At 53.6% G+C, this 16,403-nt stretch overlaps 6 protein-coding genes across 6 annotated transcripts; 2 read left to right on the top strand and 4 right to left on the bottom strand.

The window, feature by feature from the left end:
- Positions 1 to 800: 800 nt before the first annotated feature.
- Positions 801 to 2,078, top strand: W97_02998 (uncharacterized protein; the record flags this gene model as incomplete). Its single annotated transcript, XM_007780897.1, has 4 exons — positions 801 to 851; positions 913 to 1,387; positions 1,444 to 1,751; positions 1,806 to 2,078. The coding sequence occupies 4 exons, from the start codon at positions 801 to 803 to the stop codon at positions 2,076 to 2,078; spliced, it is 1,107 nt and encodes a 368-aa protein (XP_007779087.1).
- A 418-nt stretch (positions 2,079 to 2,496) lies between these two features.
- Positions 2,497 to 3,218, bottom strand: W97_02997 (uncharacterized protein; the record flags this gene model as incomplete). Its single annotated transcript, XM_007780896.1, has 3 exons — positions 2,497 to 2,609; positions 2,666 to 2,804; positions 2,856 to 3,218. 3 exons carry the CDS (start codon positions 3,216 to 3,218, stop codon positions 2,497 to 2,499), a joined length of 615 nt encoding a protein of 204 aa, XP_007779086.1.
- A 1,431-nt stretch (positions 3,219 to 4,649) lies between these two features.
- On the bottom strand, positions 4,650 to 6,411 carry W97_02996 (uncharacterized protein; the record flags this gene model as incomplete). The annotated part of the gene is made up of 2 exons (XM_007780895.1): positions 4,650 to 5,531; positions 5,584 to 6,411. The coding sequence occupies 2 exons, from the start codon at positions 6,409 to 6,411 to the stop codon at positions 4,650 to 4,652; spliced, it is 1,710 nt and encodes a 569-aa protein (XP_007779085.1).
- A 701-nt stretch (positions 6,412 to 7,112) lies between these two features.
- Positions 7,113 to 8,202, bottom strand: W97_02995 (60S ribosomal protein L18-B; the record flags this gene model as incomplete). Its single annotated transcript, XM_007780894.1, has 8 exons — positions 7,113 to 7,190; positions 7,246 to 7,361; positions 7,414 to 7,515; positions 7,567 to 7,688; positions 7,743 to 7,785; positions 7,880 to 7,910; positions 7,996 to 8,066; positions 8,196 to 8,202. 8 exons carry the CDS (start codon positions 8,200 to 8,202, stop codon positions 7,113 to 7,115), a joined length of 570 nt encoding a protein of 189 aa, XP_007779084.1.
- A 572-nt stretch (positions 8,203 to 8,774) lies between these two features.
- Positions 8,775 to 10,058, bottom strand: W97_02994 (uncharacterized protein; the record flags this gene model as incomplete). The annotated part of the gene is made up of 5 exons (XM_007780893.1): positions 8,775 to 8,988; positions 9,050 to 9,186; positions 9,235 to 9,510; positions 9,644 to 9,976; positions 10,038 to 10,058. The coding sequence occupies 5 exons, from the start codon at positions 10,056 to 10,058 to the stop codon at positions 8,775 to 8,777; spliced, it is 981 nt and encodes a 326-aa protein (XP_007779083.1).
- Positions 10,059 to 12,644: 2,586 nt separating this feature from the next.
- W97_02993 (NAD-specific glutamate dehydrogenase) lies at positions 12,645 to 16,080 on the top strand (the record flags this gene model as incomplete). Its single annotated transcript, XM_007780892.1, has 5 exons — positions 12,645 to 12,838; positions 12,897 to 13,019; positions 13,122 to 15,834; positions 15,895 to 15,995; positions 16,047 to 16,080. The coding sequence occupies 5 exons, from the start codon at positions 12,645 to 12,647 to the stop codon at positions 16,078 to 16,080; spliced, it is 3,165 nt and encodes a 1,054-aa protein (XP_007779082.1).
- Between the last annotated feature and the right edge of the window lie 323 nt (positions 16,081 to 16,403).

Below are 16,403 nucleotides of genomic sequence, written 5' to 3'. Positions count from 1 at the left end.
AGCTGCCGGAAGCAGAGAGTTAGATGAGGATACTGTATAGTTGTAAGAGTTATTACGTTATATGCCGGCAAGATGGGCCGTGGCTACGAAGTAGCGAGGAGGTTGTAGGGGTTTTATAAAGGTGCAGAGTGTCAGAAATGATGTTCGTTGAACGGTGACAAATACCTGTGAGGAGTCAACAAGCAAGCAAATGCCATACGTAGTGCATGTTCTGATAACAAAGAGCGAAACATCATTCACAAAATGCTCCTCACCTGACATTAAAGGATGAAGAGGTACATGAGCAATTAAACCAGATCCCAATGCGGGAGATCGTTTGCGCGACGCCGGAAAACCTCAGACATGATCCTGAACAATCGGTCTTCATCGTATTCTGCGTTGTTTGCGATAGTATACGTCGGAGGTTTGGCAGCACTGTTACTGGCAGAGTACTGCGATTTATGGGTTCGCTATCCAATACGCCATGAGGCAGAGGCAGAGGAATTGACATCTAAAACCCATCTCCGAGGCCGAGCCGATTTAATCATGCTCGGTCTGCTCACTGACTTTTGGTGCACCCACCGAGCATCACTAAATCGACTCGGCCTTGCTCCGAGGCATCCTGGGTGTAGGTGCACAATGACAGCATGCATGTCGATCCTCCGCAATCGCGGACCTCTGTTCTCTTAATTCCCTGTCACTGTTCTTTCTCTTTGAGCATCTTCCTCTTTCCCATACATTATAGGTATATTTTCTAATTACCGCACTTGTTCTTGAGTCTTGTCCTCTTGAGCAAGATACTTCATATACACGATTCCACGATGGGCCTCTCGGATCTACCAGACAAGATGCAGGCGATTCAGGTTGTCGAGGTAACCCTCTCATCCCATCCCCTCCCTTACCCACAGAATCCTTACTCACCTATCCCCTTAGTACAACAAACCCTACGAGATCCGTACCGTCCCCGTTCCCAAAGCCCTCGGCCCCTACGACCTCCTCCTCAAAACCGCAGTCGGTTCCTACTGCCACACAGACAGCATGGTCCAATCCGGCGTCTTCGGGACCTCTCTCCCGTGCACCGCCAGCCACGAGGGCGCCGGCACAGTCGTCGCGGTCGGAGATTCCGTCAACGACTTCAAGGAGGGCGACAGGGTGATGGCGGGCTTGCTGCGCAATGCGTGCGGCAAGTGTGGGGATTGTTTGGGTCCTGAGAACTATAGGCAGTATTGTCGTAATAGTGACGGGTATATTGGAGTTACGACCCAGGGCGCGTTCGCGGAGTATGTGCTTGTTGATGCGCGGTGGGCAGCGAAGCTGCCGGACAGGGTGAGCTTTGGCACGGCGGCGCCGTTGGCGTGTGCGGGGTGTACGGTTTTTAGGGGGGTGATTTTGCCGGAGCTTAAGGCGGGTAGGTGCTGGGCCTGCGAGTGACGATGTGAGGAGCGCTTGTTGACGTTGCAGCAGGGGAGTGGATTGCGTTAGTAGGGTCGGGCGGCGGACTTGGACATTTGGGCATTCAGTTCGCAAAGGCGCTGGGCTTGATGGTTGTGGGCATCGACGCGCGTGACGAGGGACTGGCGCTGAGCAAGGAAGCTGGCGCAGACGTTGTTGTCGATGCGCGGAAGGGGAAGGACGAAGTCGTCAAAGAAGTACATAAGGTCACGAATGGCGAGGGAGTGCACGCCGCGATCAATCTGTCCGAGGCGAAGGACGCAGCTGCGACTGCGTGTGCAATCACGAAGATGCATGGGACTATGGTGCAGATTGCTCAGGTAAGTTCTCTGAAGCTGAATCGCCAACGGTGTTGCTTATACTCTCTCCTTCAGCCTACCGAGGTCTGTATACCCTTCGCCGAGTACATCTTCAGAGATATAAGGGTCCGCGGCTCTCTGATCTGCTCACGCGAAGAGGCTAAGCGGATGCTGGATGTTGTTGCTGAACACAGGATATCTGTCAAGACGAATCCGTTCAACGGGTTGAATGAGATTACCGAACTGACAGAGCTGGTACACGGTGGGAAGATGGCAGGCAAAGGTATAATCATCGTAGATCCGGAGCAGATCGAGAGAGAGAAGCAGAGCGATTTAGAGATGGTATAACCTTGTCTGTAAGTTACTCACTTGAGTCACACTTATTTTTCAAACATATACATCAAATCTGGTACCCTTCTAATATGCTTCCAGTATTCTTGAGCCTAGACCAGACCAGTCTCATGCACCTTTAGCTAGCCCTATATCCTCGTTCCAGTCATTTAAGTCGGAACTCCAACAATACAACCACCATTTTTGATCACTTATGAGTGTTATGGGACCAAGGTCATCCGCAGCGCTGGAGTTGACATCGTTCTTAAACTATTTTGTCCTGGAACATATCCCGGATATCCGGCCGAATAACGACCTACGCGTCTTTACAAAAACGAAGCCACACTGGAGCCCAAAGATACCTCATCCGCAATATCGGTGCCCAGCACCTCGGAGAACCGCTGGAGCGCACAGCGCCAGCCTCCCCTCAATGCGCTCAGCACGTGTTAAGCATGCCTTGCAAAGCGCTCTTCTCCGCCGATGTCACCGACAAGCCGTACACGCTCTTCACCTTGATCCACATCTTCGAGTACGTGCAGTGATATGAGGCTGTCGTTCGCTGTCAGCGGCGCTCTATCGACATCAACACTCAACAGAAGACTTACCCAATGGCGGTTTCCAGGCCTCAGGCCCCTTATCGCCCTTCTCCTGATTGACGTTATCCGTCACAGCGATCAGCTGCGGATTCGTCAAGTCGTTCGCGAACTGCTGCCTGCGCGATGTAGTCCACGAAGCCGCCCCGGACTTCACAACCGTCAGCTTCCACTACAAGCAATCGCGCCAGTCTCAACTCACCTTCCAAGCGTTACTCAACGGCACCATATGATCAATATCCACATCGCTCGCCGCACTCCACGTCGCACCGTCAAACGCACTATACCACCTTCCGGACACCGCCGCACAGCTCGAGTCTCTCACGACATTGGTCCCGTCCCGCGCGAGCACAACTTCGCGCGTGTTGCAGGCTCCGGACTGCGTCGTCCAATGCGGGAACAGGTCGCGCGAGTAGCCGGTCTGTGAGCCTTGGGGAGCTACCCTTAGGCCAGACAGTTGGGTTTGTGCGGCCGAGGTTGTGGGGATGTTTGGAGGGGCCGCAAAGGGCGCGGGGAGGGCAGTGATGAGAGGGACGAGGGGAAGGAGGAAAGTGAAGGGATGCATGGTGGGATCGGAGGGCGAGGGGCGGTGCTTTGGAGGTCGGGTAGGGAGGAGGTGGTGCTTGGTCTTGCCTCTGCAGCTCCACTGCTCGAGAACCGTGACCGTAGTATATGTAGTCTTCAGTTCTCAGCAGCTATTCATACACTAATTCAGCTGTATTACCGGGTCATCCACAGCCCACCACACGTGTTGCTTACCCCCCACAGCTCGGGGGAACCTCCTCAGCTCTAGTACCTAGTTACATATCCCCAGATACCCTTTCGGGAAGGTGCACGAAGAGCCAAGCTCAGCAGCCGAATCTGCCACCCACGCACCCCACAGCGCGTATCGGGGGGCGCGTGTTTAGCAGCGGGTCATCCCTTAGCCGCATGCTCAATTTGGGCACAGCAACAACCACTCCGCGCCCTCAAAGATAAGGTGTGGAGAATCGGGCGCTGTCATTCGTCCGTCCGGGAAATGATCGACACGCAACCGAGCACCTAAATCTGACCTCAGGACCTTTGGGCATCTCTAAAGCTGGGACTTTTTCTGGATATCGTTGTGTGATTCGCCGTCTGTTCGCTTCAGGCTGGACATTCTCTGACGCTGGGACGGGCGGGAGATGCGCCGTTAAGCAAGGGGGTACTTGTTACGTGTGCCTCAGAGTGGACGACCTTCCAATTTGGAGCTGAGAACGGCGCGTTTCATGCGATGTGATGAGGAGATCAATCAGGTTTACGGTCAAACTCTCGACAGTTTACACTAGGAGGTCGCCTATTGACGACTGCGCTGCCCATGTTGCTGGCGGTGTTGATCACGGGCTTTGTGCAAACCACAGCCTCTACATTGTATAGCGCGGCAGCTAAGATGCAATACGTATGGTAAGTCCTCATTCATTTACAATGACATCTGTTTAAGCTTTCAAAAAAAGAGCGTACGGCCAAAAAGCAAAACATACAGCAGTAGGTATTCGCTAGTGGTCACCCACCTAACTACTAATCTACCGATTCAAAGCTTATGTGGTGGCAGAGCGAACGGGATGCCCAGTATTCTTTGATCTGTGGCCGTATGTGCTTGATGAAGCTGGATTTTGCAATATATAATAACAAACAAGGTGTCAGGAAGGTGAAGACTTCTGCAATTACATTTTGTCGGCGAGTTTATGGAGTGTGAGCAGGACATGGATAAGTGGCACGATCAGAGTGAGAGTTGAGGACGGTAAAGTCCAGTAATTCCTATCTAGTCGATACATATTTCAGGCAAGGAAAACGTTTTGAGCTCTTTCCATGGCGGCCTTCCCAGTGTCACCGCCGCTGTTTCAATCCCTGCGAGACGGCTCTTCATTCTCTTAGTGTTAGGTTATGTTGTGACCAGCTTCGTTGAGACAATGGTCAACACGGACGAGAGGAAGACTATCATACGGCTGTGATTCAGCAAAGTTTCATGACTACGCTCTCATTTCCCCATACCCTTCAAATACTCCTCCGGCCCAATCTCCTTCAACCTCTCATCCTTCGCCTTAACCTCCTCCCAAGACGCCTCCTGATGTTCCCTAATCGCCCTCCTAATCCTCTCATCCGCAACCCCCAATATCCTCGCGGCAAGCAATCCCGCATTCGTGGAATTGTTAATCCCAACAACCGCACACGGCACCCCCCTCGGCATCTGCACCTCCGAGAGCAAGCTATCCAGCCCATCCAGATGCGATGCCCGGACTGGCACCCCGATAACAGGTAGCACGGTGTCTGACGCCGTCATACCAGGTAAATGCGCCGCGCCGCCCGCCGCGGCTATAATGACTCTGAAGCCCTCCCCCTCCGCGCGCTTGGCAAAGTCGAACATGCGGTCCGGCGTACGGTGCGCAGAGAGGATCCGCGCCTGATAGGAGATGCCGAACTTCCGCAGAATCTCGAATGCGCCCTTGAGCACCGGCATGTCGGAGTCCGACCCCATGATGACGGCCACAAGCGGCTTCTCCTGCTTCGTTTCGCGCGGACCGAGGGGCTTGCCGGCGGCGTCATCGACAGCATCAATGAGCGGCTGAATCAAGGTTTCGGCTTCACGCATTGTTGAAGCGGTTACTGTCACGTGGCCCATTTTCCTGCCGGGGCGCGCTTCGGCTTTGCCGTAGAGATGGATGCTGGTGCGCGGGTTGGCGAGAGCGTGGTCGCGGACGAAGGCGATATGGGAGTCTGCGGCTTTGCCGCCGAGGATGTTGAGCATGATTGCTGGTTCTCGCAGGCGGAGGCTTGATTCTGGGATTGGGAGGTCGAGGATCGCGCGCAGGTGGGCGTCGTATTGGGAGATTGGGCAGGCTTCTATTGTGTAATGGCCCGACTGGAGGATTGTCAGCTTCTGGTATGGGGATTTGATGCGAGGAGGGGCTCACGTTGTGCGGTCGAGGTGCAATCTCATTGATTAACAACGAGCCGTCCTTTAACAAGAACATCTCCACGCCAAATACACCCTTACCCTCGAAGGCTGCCACAGCCTTCTTGGCCAAGTCCTGTGCCTTCTTCGTCACATCCCTAGGTATATCCCGTGCTGGCGCCCACACGAGCTTGCACACACTGTTCTCGTGATGCGTCTCAACAGTGGGGAAAGCCAGCGTGCCATCTTGCGTCTTGACGACCATGACCGCCAGCTCCATCTTGAAGTCCGCCCACCGTTCCGCGTACAGCGCGTTTTTACCCAGCGCCTGAAGTGCCGCAGGAACATCTTCCTCTGAACGCACAGGAAAGTTGCCACGGCCATCGTAGGCTTCTTTCCTTGATTTCAGCATGAACGGATAACCCAATTTACTCCCGACATTCCGCAGCTCTTCCTCCGAGTTGCTGTCCAGTGCGACCGACTCCGCGGTGGCCACTTGATGTGACGCGAGATGCTCTTTTTGGCGGTATTTATCCTGGATCAGCCGTATCGTGCTCCAGCTCGGCTCGATAATGACATTCTCAAACTTTTCCTGAACGTCTTCCAGGACCTCGGTATCGACATGTTCGATCTCGACGGTTAGCACGTCGCACCGCGATGCCAGCTCCTCGATGCCTTTGCGATCTTTGAACGAGCCATCAACGTGACCGTCGTGTGCGCTGATTTGTTTAGCTGGCGCGCCCGGGCTGTCCAGGATGTTCACTCGGACGCCCAGGCGATTTGCGGCTTCGATGAGCATTCGTCCGAGCTGGCCACCGCCGAGGACACCGACGACCTTCCCGTCCATAATGCTGTATGTGAGCTCAATCACTCACGGCGTAGTATAGTTCCGTAATTGGCCTACTCAGTGGGAGGTGGTGGGCACAGTTCTAACACGAAAGTCTGGCTATGTGATCTATGAGAAATAGACCAAGTTTAGCGCCCTGAAAATCGATCTGCGGCTTTCGTGAAGATGAAGATTTCACGTCGAGTGGTCTAGCTTGGCAAATTTTGCTCTGCTGCGTAGTAACAGAATTGTAAATCCACCTGAACAATTTGTGGGTAAGGCGAGTTCTGATATAATACATCAGTGTTTATGGTGAAAGTCCAGGCACTTTATATGCTTGAGGAGAGCTTTGGGGTTGGATGCTGGGGATATCCCCTCAAGTTCACGGGTCAAGCACGGTTATTCTATAGCAAACCATGGGCAGGTATGAAAAACTTCTACCTGACTACCCTATGTATCATCATTGCTACACTTTCATCGATAAGCTCATCAAGACCATGGGCATCCCCTAAGTCCTTCGGATTCGTGCACGAAGTTGAAGTGGGACAATTGTAGCGCTGTTATCATAATGAGCGCCCGCAGCTGATATAGAACGATCGCTTTGGAAAGGTCTTGTTGCACAAGGCACTCGAGCTGACGACAACAATGGTTTGCTGTAGCGAACTCTACCGCAGCAACTCCACAAGATCCTCACCCCGATAGGTGCCATAATCATAACCCGCTTACACCTTGAAACCCTTGGACCGTCTGCGGCCACGAGCCTTCTCGAACTTCCTGCCCTTGCTCTCCACATATGGTTTCTGTAACGATCGTCAGTTGTTGCCATGTTATCGCACCCAGCTGTAGCGAGCCCACCTTGTGTGAGTGAGGTCCGAAACCGAAGTGCTTAACAGCCTCGCGAGCGTTCTTGGGTCCCCGGAGCAGAAGGGTGTTGGCACCAGTAGGAGCCCTCAGTGCGAGCTCGTCAAGGGCTGCCGGATGGGTTAGCTCGAATGCGCAACGACCGGTGGCTGGGTGACTCACTCAGGCACTCGCCTCCGGCCTTGACGATGCGAGCGCGTGCGGTTGCGGTGAAGCGCATGGCAGCGATGCTGAGCTTGGGCACTTCGAGCAGCCGTACGTCGTCTGTGAAATGTATGAGCAGGCATTCCAGTACTGGAGCTCGGTCTCGGGTACCCGTAATGCTACCGATCACAACGATCGTCTTTCCCTCGTGTGTCTTCGCGGCGTGCTCGTTGGCGGCGGTCTGGATGATTCTCGAGAGCGACATCGGCGGGCGATTGATGCGGGACATGCAGCTTCCTCTTCATTAGCCCGATGCAGTGGCTTGGAACTGACGCTGCGAGACTCACAGACGCCTCAGAACGACGGCATTGAACTTGCTATCGGTCCTCCCTGCATTACGCAGTCAGATCGCAGTCCACAGACTACTCGCAATGTCCGCAAGGAGGCGGCTGAGCTCTCAAGGAGCCATTGCTCTAAAACGTACTCGCTAAGAAGCGGTAAAGCTTGACGAGAAGCTGCGCACGATGTCAGCTCTAGTTCGGTAGGCTGTGCAGTGTAGTATTCGAAGGTGTGCGCGCGGCGGAGCAGGGTGTATTCTACCTTCAAGTAGGCATTGTCGCTCTTGGGGGCCTTGCGATGGCTCGATCGGACGTGGTGCCTGTCGAGGTCGACTGCGCAAGCGTTTAAGTCAGCGGACCAATCTTGGTGCATCTCTCCAGGTTCTCAACGAGCTCGGCGAAAGCGAAACTTCGGGAATCATGGTGATCTGAGGGCGCTGGAGTAAGAAATGGTGTACGTACTACCCATCTTGACGGTATTGGGCGGTGGTGTTGTGGATTTCCAAGGTTTCAATGGGTGTCCGCGTCGCGACGTTCAGAGTTCATTGTGGGTTCAGCCTCAGAATTCGCTCGGGTATCGCGAGAACTTTTCGCCGGTGCAACTCTCAGTCGCCGGGGTTTCCCCGCCATCCGCTTTGAAAAAGGAGTAGGACATTCGGTTCTTTCCTGTACGAAGTGCTTAGCACTGGCAGCTGGCGCTTTCTTGAACTCTGTTACGGAACTAGATGCGCCGTTGTAATGCGAGTCCAATTCTAGTAACTCTAAGTAGACTCGCTGAGATATGCCGTCCAAAACGCCCGCTTCCCGTTATGCTCCACCTATCCTGAATGCAAAATCACACAGAAATAATTGGATTTACAGCGCCTCCAGCTCCGACACGCCAAGCTAAAGCAGAGCATCCAGCGGTGTTGCCTCTTCACCGGCATGTGGTGTTGTACATAGATGGTTCTTCGGAACGGAGGCGACGCGAAGACTTTATGTCGTGCAGAGCGTTCGGTGCCTCTCTGCCTTCGCCCAGATGTAATCGTTCATGGTGAGTCCTCATACTTCCGGAGTTCTTAGACTCGTGAGGAAATCCCGAGTAAGTTCGAAACTTAGCCAGTTGCTGGCCATGCTAGGCGCCACTTTCAGTAAGTTAGGCGCGACGCCTTTGTACAGACCTCGGAAGCCTTCTTGGGTTACTATAACCCTCAGAGCGTCGAATATGGACTTGTACTGATATCCCATGCCGGACATCGTATTGATCTGAAATCTCCTGCGTAAAACATCACTGTGCAAAAATTAATGCTGGTCCGTGTTGGGCAAGACCGACTTACAAAGGATATGTGAAGGTTTGCGCTACAGCACCGGAGACCGCGCCAGCAGCAAGTTTCCCGAGGGTGCCAGGGTTCGCCTGGCCTTCTGGCGTGAATTTGTTTCGCATGGTCTCATAGACCATGAAATTCAGACCAACCTACCGACGTGGTAAGCTCCAGATCCCGCAGAAGGTGGTAGTACTCACGTATGGTGCTACACCAGCTACCGTGGGTATTATGCCTCTGTACAGGGCGAAGAACCCTCCTTCATTCTTGTACATCGATGCCATCAGTGCCCACATGCCAGGCAGCTTTTCTCCAGCTTTCTTACTGATACCCGAGAACGAAGCGCTTTGTATTGACAATCGTGTTCTGACGATATCGAGAGGGTATGTGCATGTCACGGAAGTTATGCCGGCGCAGCCACCGCAGAACAGCCGCTGGTAAGCGCCCAAGGGTGCGCCTGGGTAATCCTCGAAGAACTGGGGGCTCGAGTTAGTGCTTTGGAGCTCGGGTTCTCGCTGCGGCTCGCCAAACTCCTCATGGTTGCTTTCTCCCTTCGCTAAATCCCTCCGTGTTGTTCTATCCTTGCTTGCAAAATTTGGAGAAGCTCACCCGTTTGTAGAAGTTGTAGGAACCGAACTGTACTGCGGAGTACGGGACTATCCGAATGCAGTTGGTGCCATTGCCAGCCATGAAGCCTCTCCAGCCCTCTTCCCTCCACATCTTTGCCAAAGCCTTGGGGACCGACATCTTGTACTCTTCCCTGCCATGGCTCTGTATCTGGAACAGAATCTTGAGGCGTTCGAGAGGTGAGACCACTGTTCGTGAAACGGCGCCGGCTACACCGCCGCCGATGAAGGAGGCGGCTACTGGTTGGGATAGTGTGTACCGTAAGTCATCGAGGCGCGAAGGTGCTGAGGGTGGCCCCAGGAGAACGGAGCTCTGCTGTGTTGCCAGTCCTGGGTCAGTAGCTGTTTGGGGTAGGGGCGCGATGTGAGATACGCACGCTGCCCTGCTCTGCAGACATTGCTTAAGCTTGACGTCCGCGACGTCGATCTGCAGCCTTCTTCCGAAGGCTCAGCTGGCGCAGGTATACCAATGCCGTTGTCTTAGCGGCTCTCCCACAATCACAGCGAATGTCGGAGGCTACGCCTGGAAGCACAATGGGCTCTGAGGCAGTGCAATGCGACAGCTACCGGCGGGTGTTATCGGGTGACGAAGACTGCCACGAGGACATAGAATGTTTGTCGGATAGAAGCGACCGCAGAGGCTGGCAGCGAGGGCAAACGAGGGTACGAGGAAAGGCAATCGCAATGGGTGCCATGAACGTTCCCTCAGATTGTTGCGATCTGGACGAACTGGCGAATGTCTGCAGGATTTGTCCTAGCTGGCAAGACAAGACGTGTTCGCGATCCGGAGAGATTCGTTTTCGTCTTAGCGTCATCCGGCCCTACGGCAATTGGAACCCTGGAGATCAGGCCAAGGGTTCAACACTTATCCAGAAACACCCCCAAGGCAGCTCAGAGTGCGCCTTCTTCACATTATGAATGTACGGGGATTCTACGGACCGTGTGGTCATCTCGAACACTGGTGCCGCGAGACAGAGGCAGATGATGGTTGGCAGAAGGACTGAATAGTGTTTCAGTCTCAGTCACTGGCAGCAAATCGTCACCCGCTCATGCCACTACCCTCTCCGGGACCAGCGATTCAGCGCGCATCTCACCTTCTCGCGCTACTCGAGTCTGCCATCTCCAAGCTCTGCTGGAAGCCTTGTGGATGTAGACCGACACGGTCTTCCAGCACCAAATACAGGCGAACTTTGGCCTCAGGCCGCTTGCGGCTGTCAAGGTTCTCGAAGAGGTTTCTCCTGTTTAGACACTTGAGCACGTATACCTGACGTTCGCCTTGCTGCCGTTTGGCAGTACTCCCATTGGGGTTGTACTGAACGGACCACTGTCCGTGCTCAATTACTCAGGCACAATCTATATTGCTGTTCCACGCGTTTCTATCCTCAGTTCAGCGAAAATCTCCCGCACACAGACATTGACTATCATATGCTAGTTGAGTCGTCTCGAGAAATTTGCAAGGCTGGCAGCAGTCGTGAGGAATGAATGATGCTCTAAGCGTAATCTCAGAGCTGGGCAGCAGATCATTTGAGTCTGAGTTCTGAGCTTCATCCAATCCAACGGGTGCGATGGATCATGTCCATTGTTCGCTCGGCAGCTAAGCTAAGCTGCATGACACGCAAGAGACTCTCGAAGTCTGATCGAACATGGGCGCTTCGTGCGGTATGAGTTTCCGCATCTGAGATCGAGCAGTTGTTCGCCCTGGCGTCGACATTACCCCTTATGTTCCAGCACTTCTTCCTCGTAGATGGACTGCAGCTGGCCACTTGCACTGCACCTAGCTGAGAACAGCTTCAAGGTAAATTCAAGCCGTGTTTTGATCCAAGGGAGCAATGGGAATGCCCGTCTACGAGGTTCTTGCATCTGGGAACCCCAGGTGTTCAGATCTCTCTTTCCACAAGTGAGTGCGAACAGACAGCCCACAATCAGCATGAAGCACAAAGGAGCATTATGGCATGGGTTGCAGCTGTGAATCCAGCAGAAGTCGCCAGCTATCGACTACTGGTTGCAGAGGTAGCCCATAGTGTTCTTGAAACTGAGGTGAGGTACCTATCCAGGTATTCTCCCTCAACGCTACCCAGGTGCTTGAGTAGCTTATTTTGCTCTACGAACTCCACGTGTCCCCGCATGAAGCAGTTGCGCACTAGGCGTGAGCACATGATCTGGGGATTGAGCACCGCCTTCCCCGGCCTTGAGGCCCTAGTCAGGTACGGTTAACCATCCAGTCGGATGGTTCCAAGGTCCCAAGGTCCCAAGGTTCCCAGCCACGCGGACCCTGGCCATCGTGATCACTTGTGCCGCGAAGAACCGTCAGAAACGTAACGCTGCAAAACTCTGCAAAACTCTGCAGCAGGCATGCCCACATGGATATTGAGGATTCAAAAGCACACCTGACGCTTCGTTTGGACACATCCTCAATCCATCTCCCTTGACCGCTCGCTTCGTCCTTCTGAGCTTCTTATCCGACCACACCTTGACCGATAAACGCACGGCTGCGGTTCCTCCCTAGCTCGCCCAGACCCCTAATCTCATCAGCCCTACACGTAACCCACGTATCCCGCCAGGGCCGCTTGCAGACCGCAAGACGACGAAACGGTCAGCTTGCTGGATTGAAGATTCAGCCGCAGGTACGGGTTTGGCCCCCGACCAATTGCTGTTCTGCTTCTCTTATCTCTCCAAACCCGTTCGGCACACGAGGAATGTCCCTGGTTGTTCCTGTGCTGCGCCATCCCGCTATTATAAATTTGGGAGCACGGCTGGTCACATTACTGTTCATAGCTTGGAGCTCTAGCTCTTTGCAGAATGCCCGGTTCCCTCTGTGTACTTAAGCTAGATTTATTCATCAAGTCTCCAGTCGTCTCTCAGAACCCAGAACTGCTTCGTCACTTCGTCAATAACTTCTAACAAGCACCAGACCTAACCAGCAGTGCCCTCATCCGAACCGCACTTAGCACCTACCATCCAAAGACACTGCGCAACCAGTCATTATGGCTTCAATATCTACGAACGGAGCGCCCCAGAACAAGCTTCTGGAGCAAGTCGTCCGCACACCGGGCCGCAAACCATCGCCTCAGCCGACCCACCTCAGCGTACCGGGCACGCTTCCCAGCCGCATACTTCAGGAACAAGGCCCAGGATATGTTGCACCTAAGTTTGAGGGCAAGGAGCAGCAGATGGAGGCGTACGTATCAGGCCGTTGAGAGGAGAATGTGGAGATGTCTCGAGCTGACGTCTGCTAGGGTCATGGACCAGGTCGAAGAGAAGGGATTCATACCAGCGGAGTTCGTTGAAAACGAGACAAAGTGGTTCTACAACGAGCTCGGCATCGACGACATGTACTTTTCGACCGAAACTGTCGAAGCGTGAGTCTACCTGTTGAGGCCAGTATCTACAACCTCGCTACGAGGTTACCTGCGGCATCGATGCCGCTACTATCGCAAGATAGTGCTGACTCTGTGCATCAGGATCGTCAACCACATACACTCGCTCTACGCTGCCAAAGTAGCCGCATACGCACGTGACGACAAGCGGCTGGAGATCCGCTTGGACAAGGAGGCTGCAGATCATGCAGTATACATAGATACAAGCAAGCCTGGCATTTCAGTCTTGGACGGTCCCCGCTATGAGCAACGTTTGGAAGCAAAGTACCTTGATGGATCTGAAGGTGGCAGAAGCTACCGCGTGGAGAGCTTCCGCTCTACGAGTCTTCTTCCAGGAGGCAGCGAGCAGCAACTTCGCTGCTACTTCCTATATCAATGCCACTTCGACAACCCGACACCGGCACCCGACGAGACTGACATAGAGAAGATTGGAGAAAAAACGTTCCTGCAGAAAGCCACGAAGAATACCAAAGTCATCTATCAAGGCATCCTGAACAGCGCGGTTCGTAGGACTGGACCTGTCATAGAATACTTCGAGCTTGAAGGTTCGCGCGAGAAGAGACTTGTGCTTGCATTTAAGCAAAGGACTGCATTGGGCCTCTTCAGCGCTCTGAGCGATCTGTACCACTACTACGGTCTCACGTCTTCACGAAAATACGTTGAACAGTTCTCGAATGGACTAACAATCATGTCCATCTATCTCAGACCGGTGCCTCAGTCAGCCACCTCCGGGCGGTTTCCACCTATCGAAGCATCCATTCACCAGATCATCAAGGAGGTGTCGCTGCTGTACTGCATCCCACAGAATAAATTCATGGGTCACTTTGCCACTGGGCGGCTGAGCTTGCAGGAGACGATCTTTGCGCACTGCGTGTGGGTCTTCGTGGGACACTTCCTCAACCGACTAGGCACTGAATACCATACGCTGGCTTCGCTTTTGAGCTCGAACGGCAACAGCGTCCACGCTGAATTACTCTCCAAGCTCAAGCGCCGCCTACGTACTGAGACCTTTACTGCAGACTATATTCTGGAGATCATCAACCAGTATCCGGAACTTGTCCACTCACTCTATCTTACCTTTGCCAACACGCACTACGTGCACACCCGGGGCGACCGGGACGACTTCCTCCCAACCCTGAGCTACCTTCGCCTACAGGTTGATAAGGTCCTCACCGATGCCGAGTTGAAGGAACTCATTACGACCACCACAGTCAATGAGCATCACAACATGGTGATGACAGCTTTCCGAATCTTTTCCAATGCTGTTCTGAAAACCAACTTCTACACTCCGACGAAGGTAGCTCTCAGCTTCAGACTGAACCCCGGTTTCTTGCCTCCCGAAGAGTATCCACAGCCGCTCTTCGGCATGTTCTTGGTCATTAGCTCTGAGTTCCGCGGCTTCCACCTGCGCTTTCGTGACATCGCTCGTGGAGGTATTCGAATTGTGAAATCGCGCAGCTCAGAAGCGTATACCATCAACCAGCGGTCCCTCTTCGATGAGAACTACAATCTTGCCAACACCCAGCAAAGGAAGAACAAAGATATCCCTGAAGGCGGGTCAAAAGGCGTTATTCTTCTTGATATTCACCACCAAGACAAGGCTCGTGTCGCCTTCGAGAAGTACATAGACAGCATCATGGATCTGCTCCTTCCGCCCTCTAGTCCCGGCATCAAGGATCCCATCGTCGATCTGCATGGCAAAGAAGAAATTCTTTTCATGGGCCCCGATGAGAACACTGCAGATCTCGTAGACTGGGCGACAGAACACGCAAGAGCCAGAGGTGCACCATGGTGGAAGTCGTTCTTTACCGGCAAGAGTCCTAAGCTTGGCGGCATTCCTCACGACGAGTACGGAATGACGACTTTGTCGGTCAGAGAATACGTCCTCGGTATCTATCGGAAGTTGAAGCTCGATCCCAGCAAAGTACGCAAGCTCCAGACTGGCGGACCAGACGGCGACCTTGGCTCGAATGAGATTCTCCTAGCCAATGAGCGATACACCGCTATCGTGGATGGCTCTGGCGTTTTGGTTGATCCCAACGGACTGGATAGGGAAGAGCTGGTTCGTCTCGCCAAGAAGCGGGTCATGATATCCCAGTACGACATCTCCAAGCTATCTCCAGAGGGCTATCGCGTGCTCGTTGATGAGACCAACGTCAAGCTTCCGAGCGGAGAGCTGGTGCGCAACGGCACGATTTTCCGTAACACGTTCCATCTCCGTGGTGGCTCGCAGTACGACATGTTCGTGCCATGTGGAGGCCGGCCTGAGTCGATCGACCTGAGCACTGCGAGCAAATTGATCGTCGACGGCAAGTGCACCATACCATACATCGTCGAAGGCGCCAATCTTTTCATCACCCAAGACGCGAAGCTTCGTTTGGAGAAAGCCGGCTGCATCCTGTTCAAGGATGCGTCTGCGAACAAGGGCGGCGTCACTTCCTCATCTCTGGAGGTGCTAGCCTCGCTATCGTTCGACGATGCCGGCTTCATCGAGCATATGTGCCATCGTGAAGACGGAACCGCGCCAGAGTTCTACAACAGCTACGTCAAGCAGGTGCAGCAAACGATCAAGAACAACGCACGGCTGGAGTTTGAAGCGATCTGGAGGGAGAACGAGCGCAGTGGAGAGTCTAGAAGCATCCTGAGCGACAAGCTTAGTGTGGCGATTACGAAGCTGGACGAAGAGCTGCAGAACACCGAGCTGTGGGACAACATCCAGCTGCGAAAGTCGGTGCTGAGCGATGCTCTACCGAACCTCCTGCTGGAGAAAATCGGTCTTGATACCATCCTTGAGCGGGTTAGTTCTGCTCAGCATCGCACTACAGCTGCAATTTAGCCGTTTGCTAACGAAGAACAGGTCCCAGATAACTATCTTCGCGCCATCTTCGGAAGCTATCTCGCCAGCAGGTTCGTTTACGAGTACGGCATCTCGGCCAGCCAGTTTGCCTTCTTCGCATTGTACGTTGCCACGCACATTGATAACATCTGCGCATGCTGACCTAATTGCAGTATGAACAAGCGCATGGAGAAGCTGAGGGAATGAGGGATCTGATATATAGGTGGATGTCGGTGGTGTGAGCAGAGGTCAGAGGAATGAGATAACGGATCCCCTCCGCAACGGGGATCACATAAAAGCTTTGGGCGCATTCCTACTGAAATGTGCCCAATAAAATTACGATAATCATCAGCGCCATTACCTTGCATAGTAAATCCTTCTAAACTTGAAACGAAAGGTGCTTGGCCCCGAGGGCGTCTGGCTTTGTTTTGTTGGAAGCGCGGACACGCTTCCTCGAGCTCAGCGCCTCGATCTTCCGACCTCCCCTCCTCCCTCTTCCTTCCACAAACAACATCAGAACCGCACACTCG

This window comes from Coniosporium apollinis (assembly GCF_000281105.1).
Source record: "Coniosporium apollinis CBS 100218 chromosome Unknown supercont1.12, whole genome shotgun sequence".
Lineage (NCBI taxonomy): Eukaryota > Fungi > Ascomycota > Dothideomycetes > Coniosporium > Coniosporium apollinis.
Note: the sequence above shows the minus strand (reverse complement) of the source record. Positions and strands in the feature narration are given on the sequence as shown.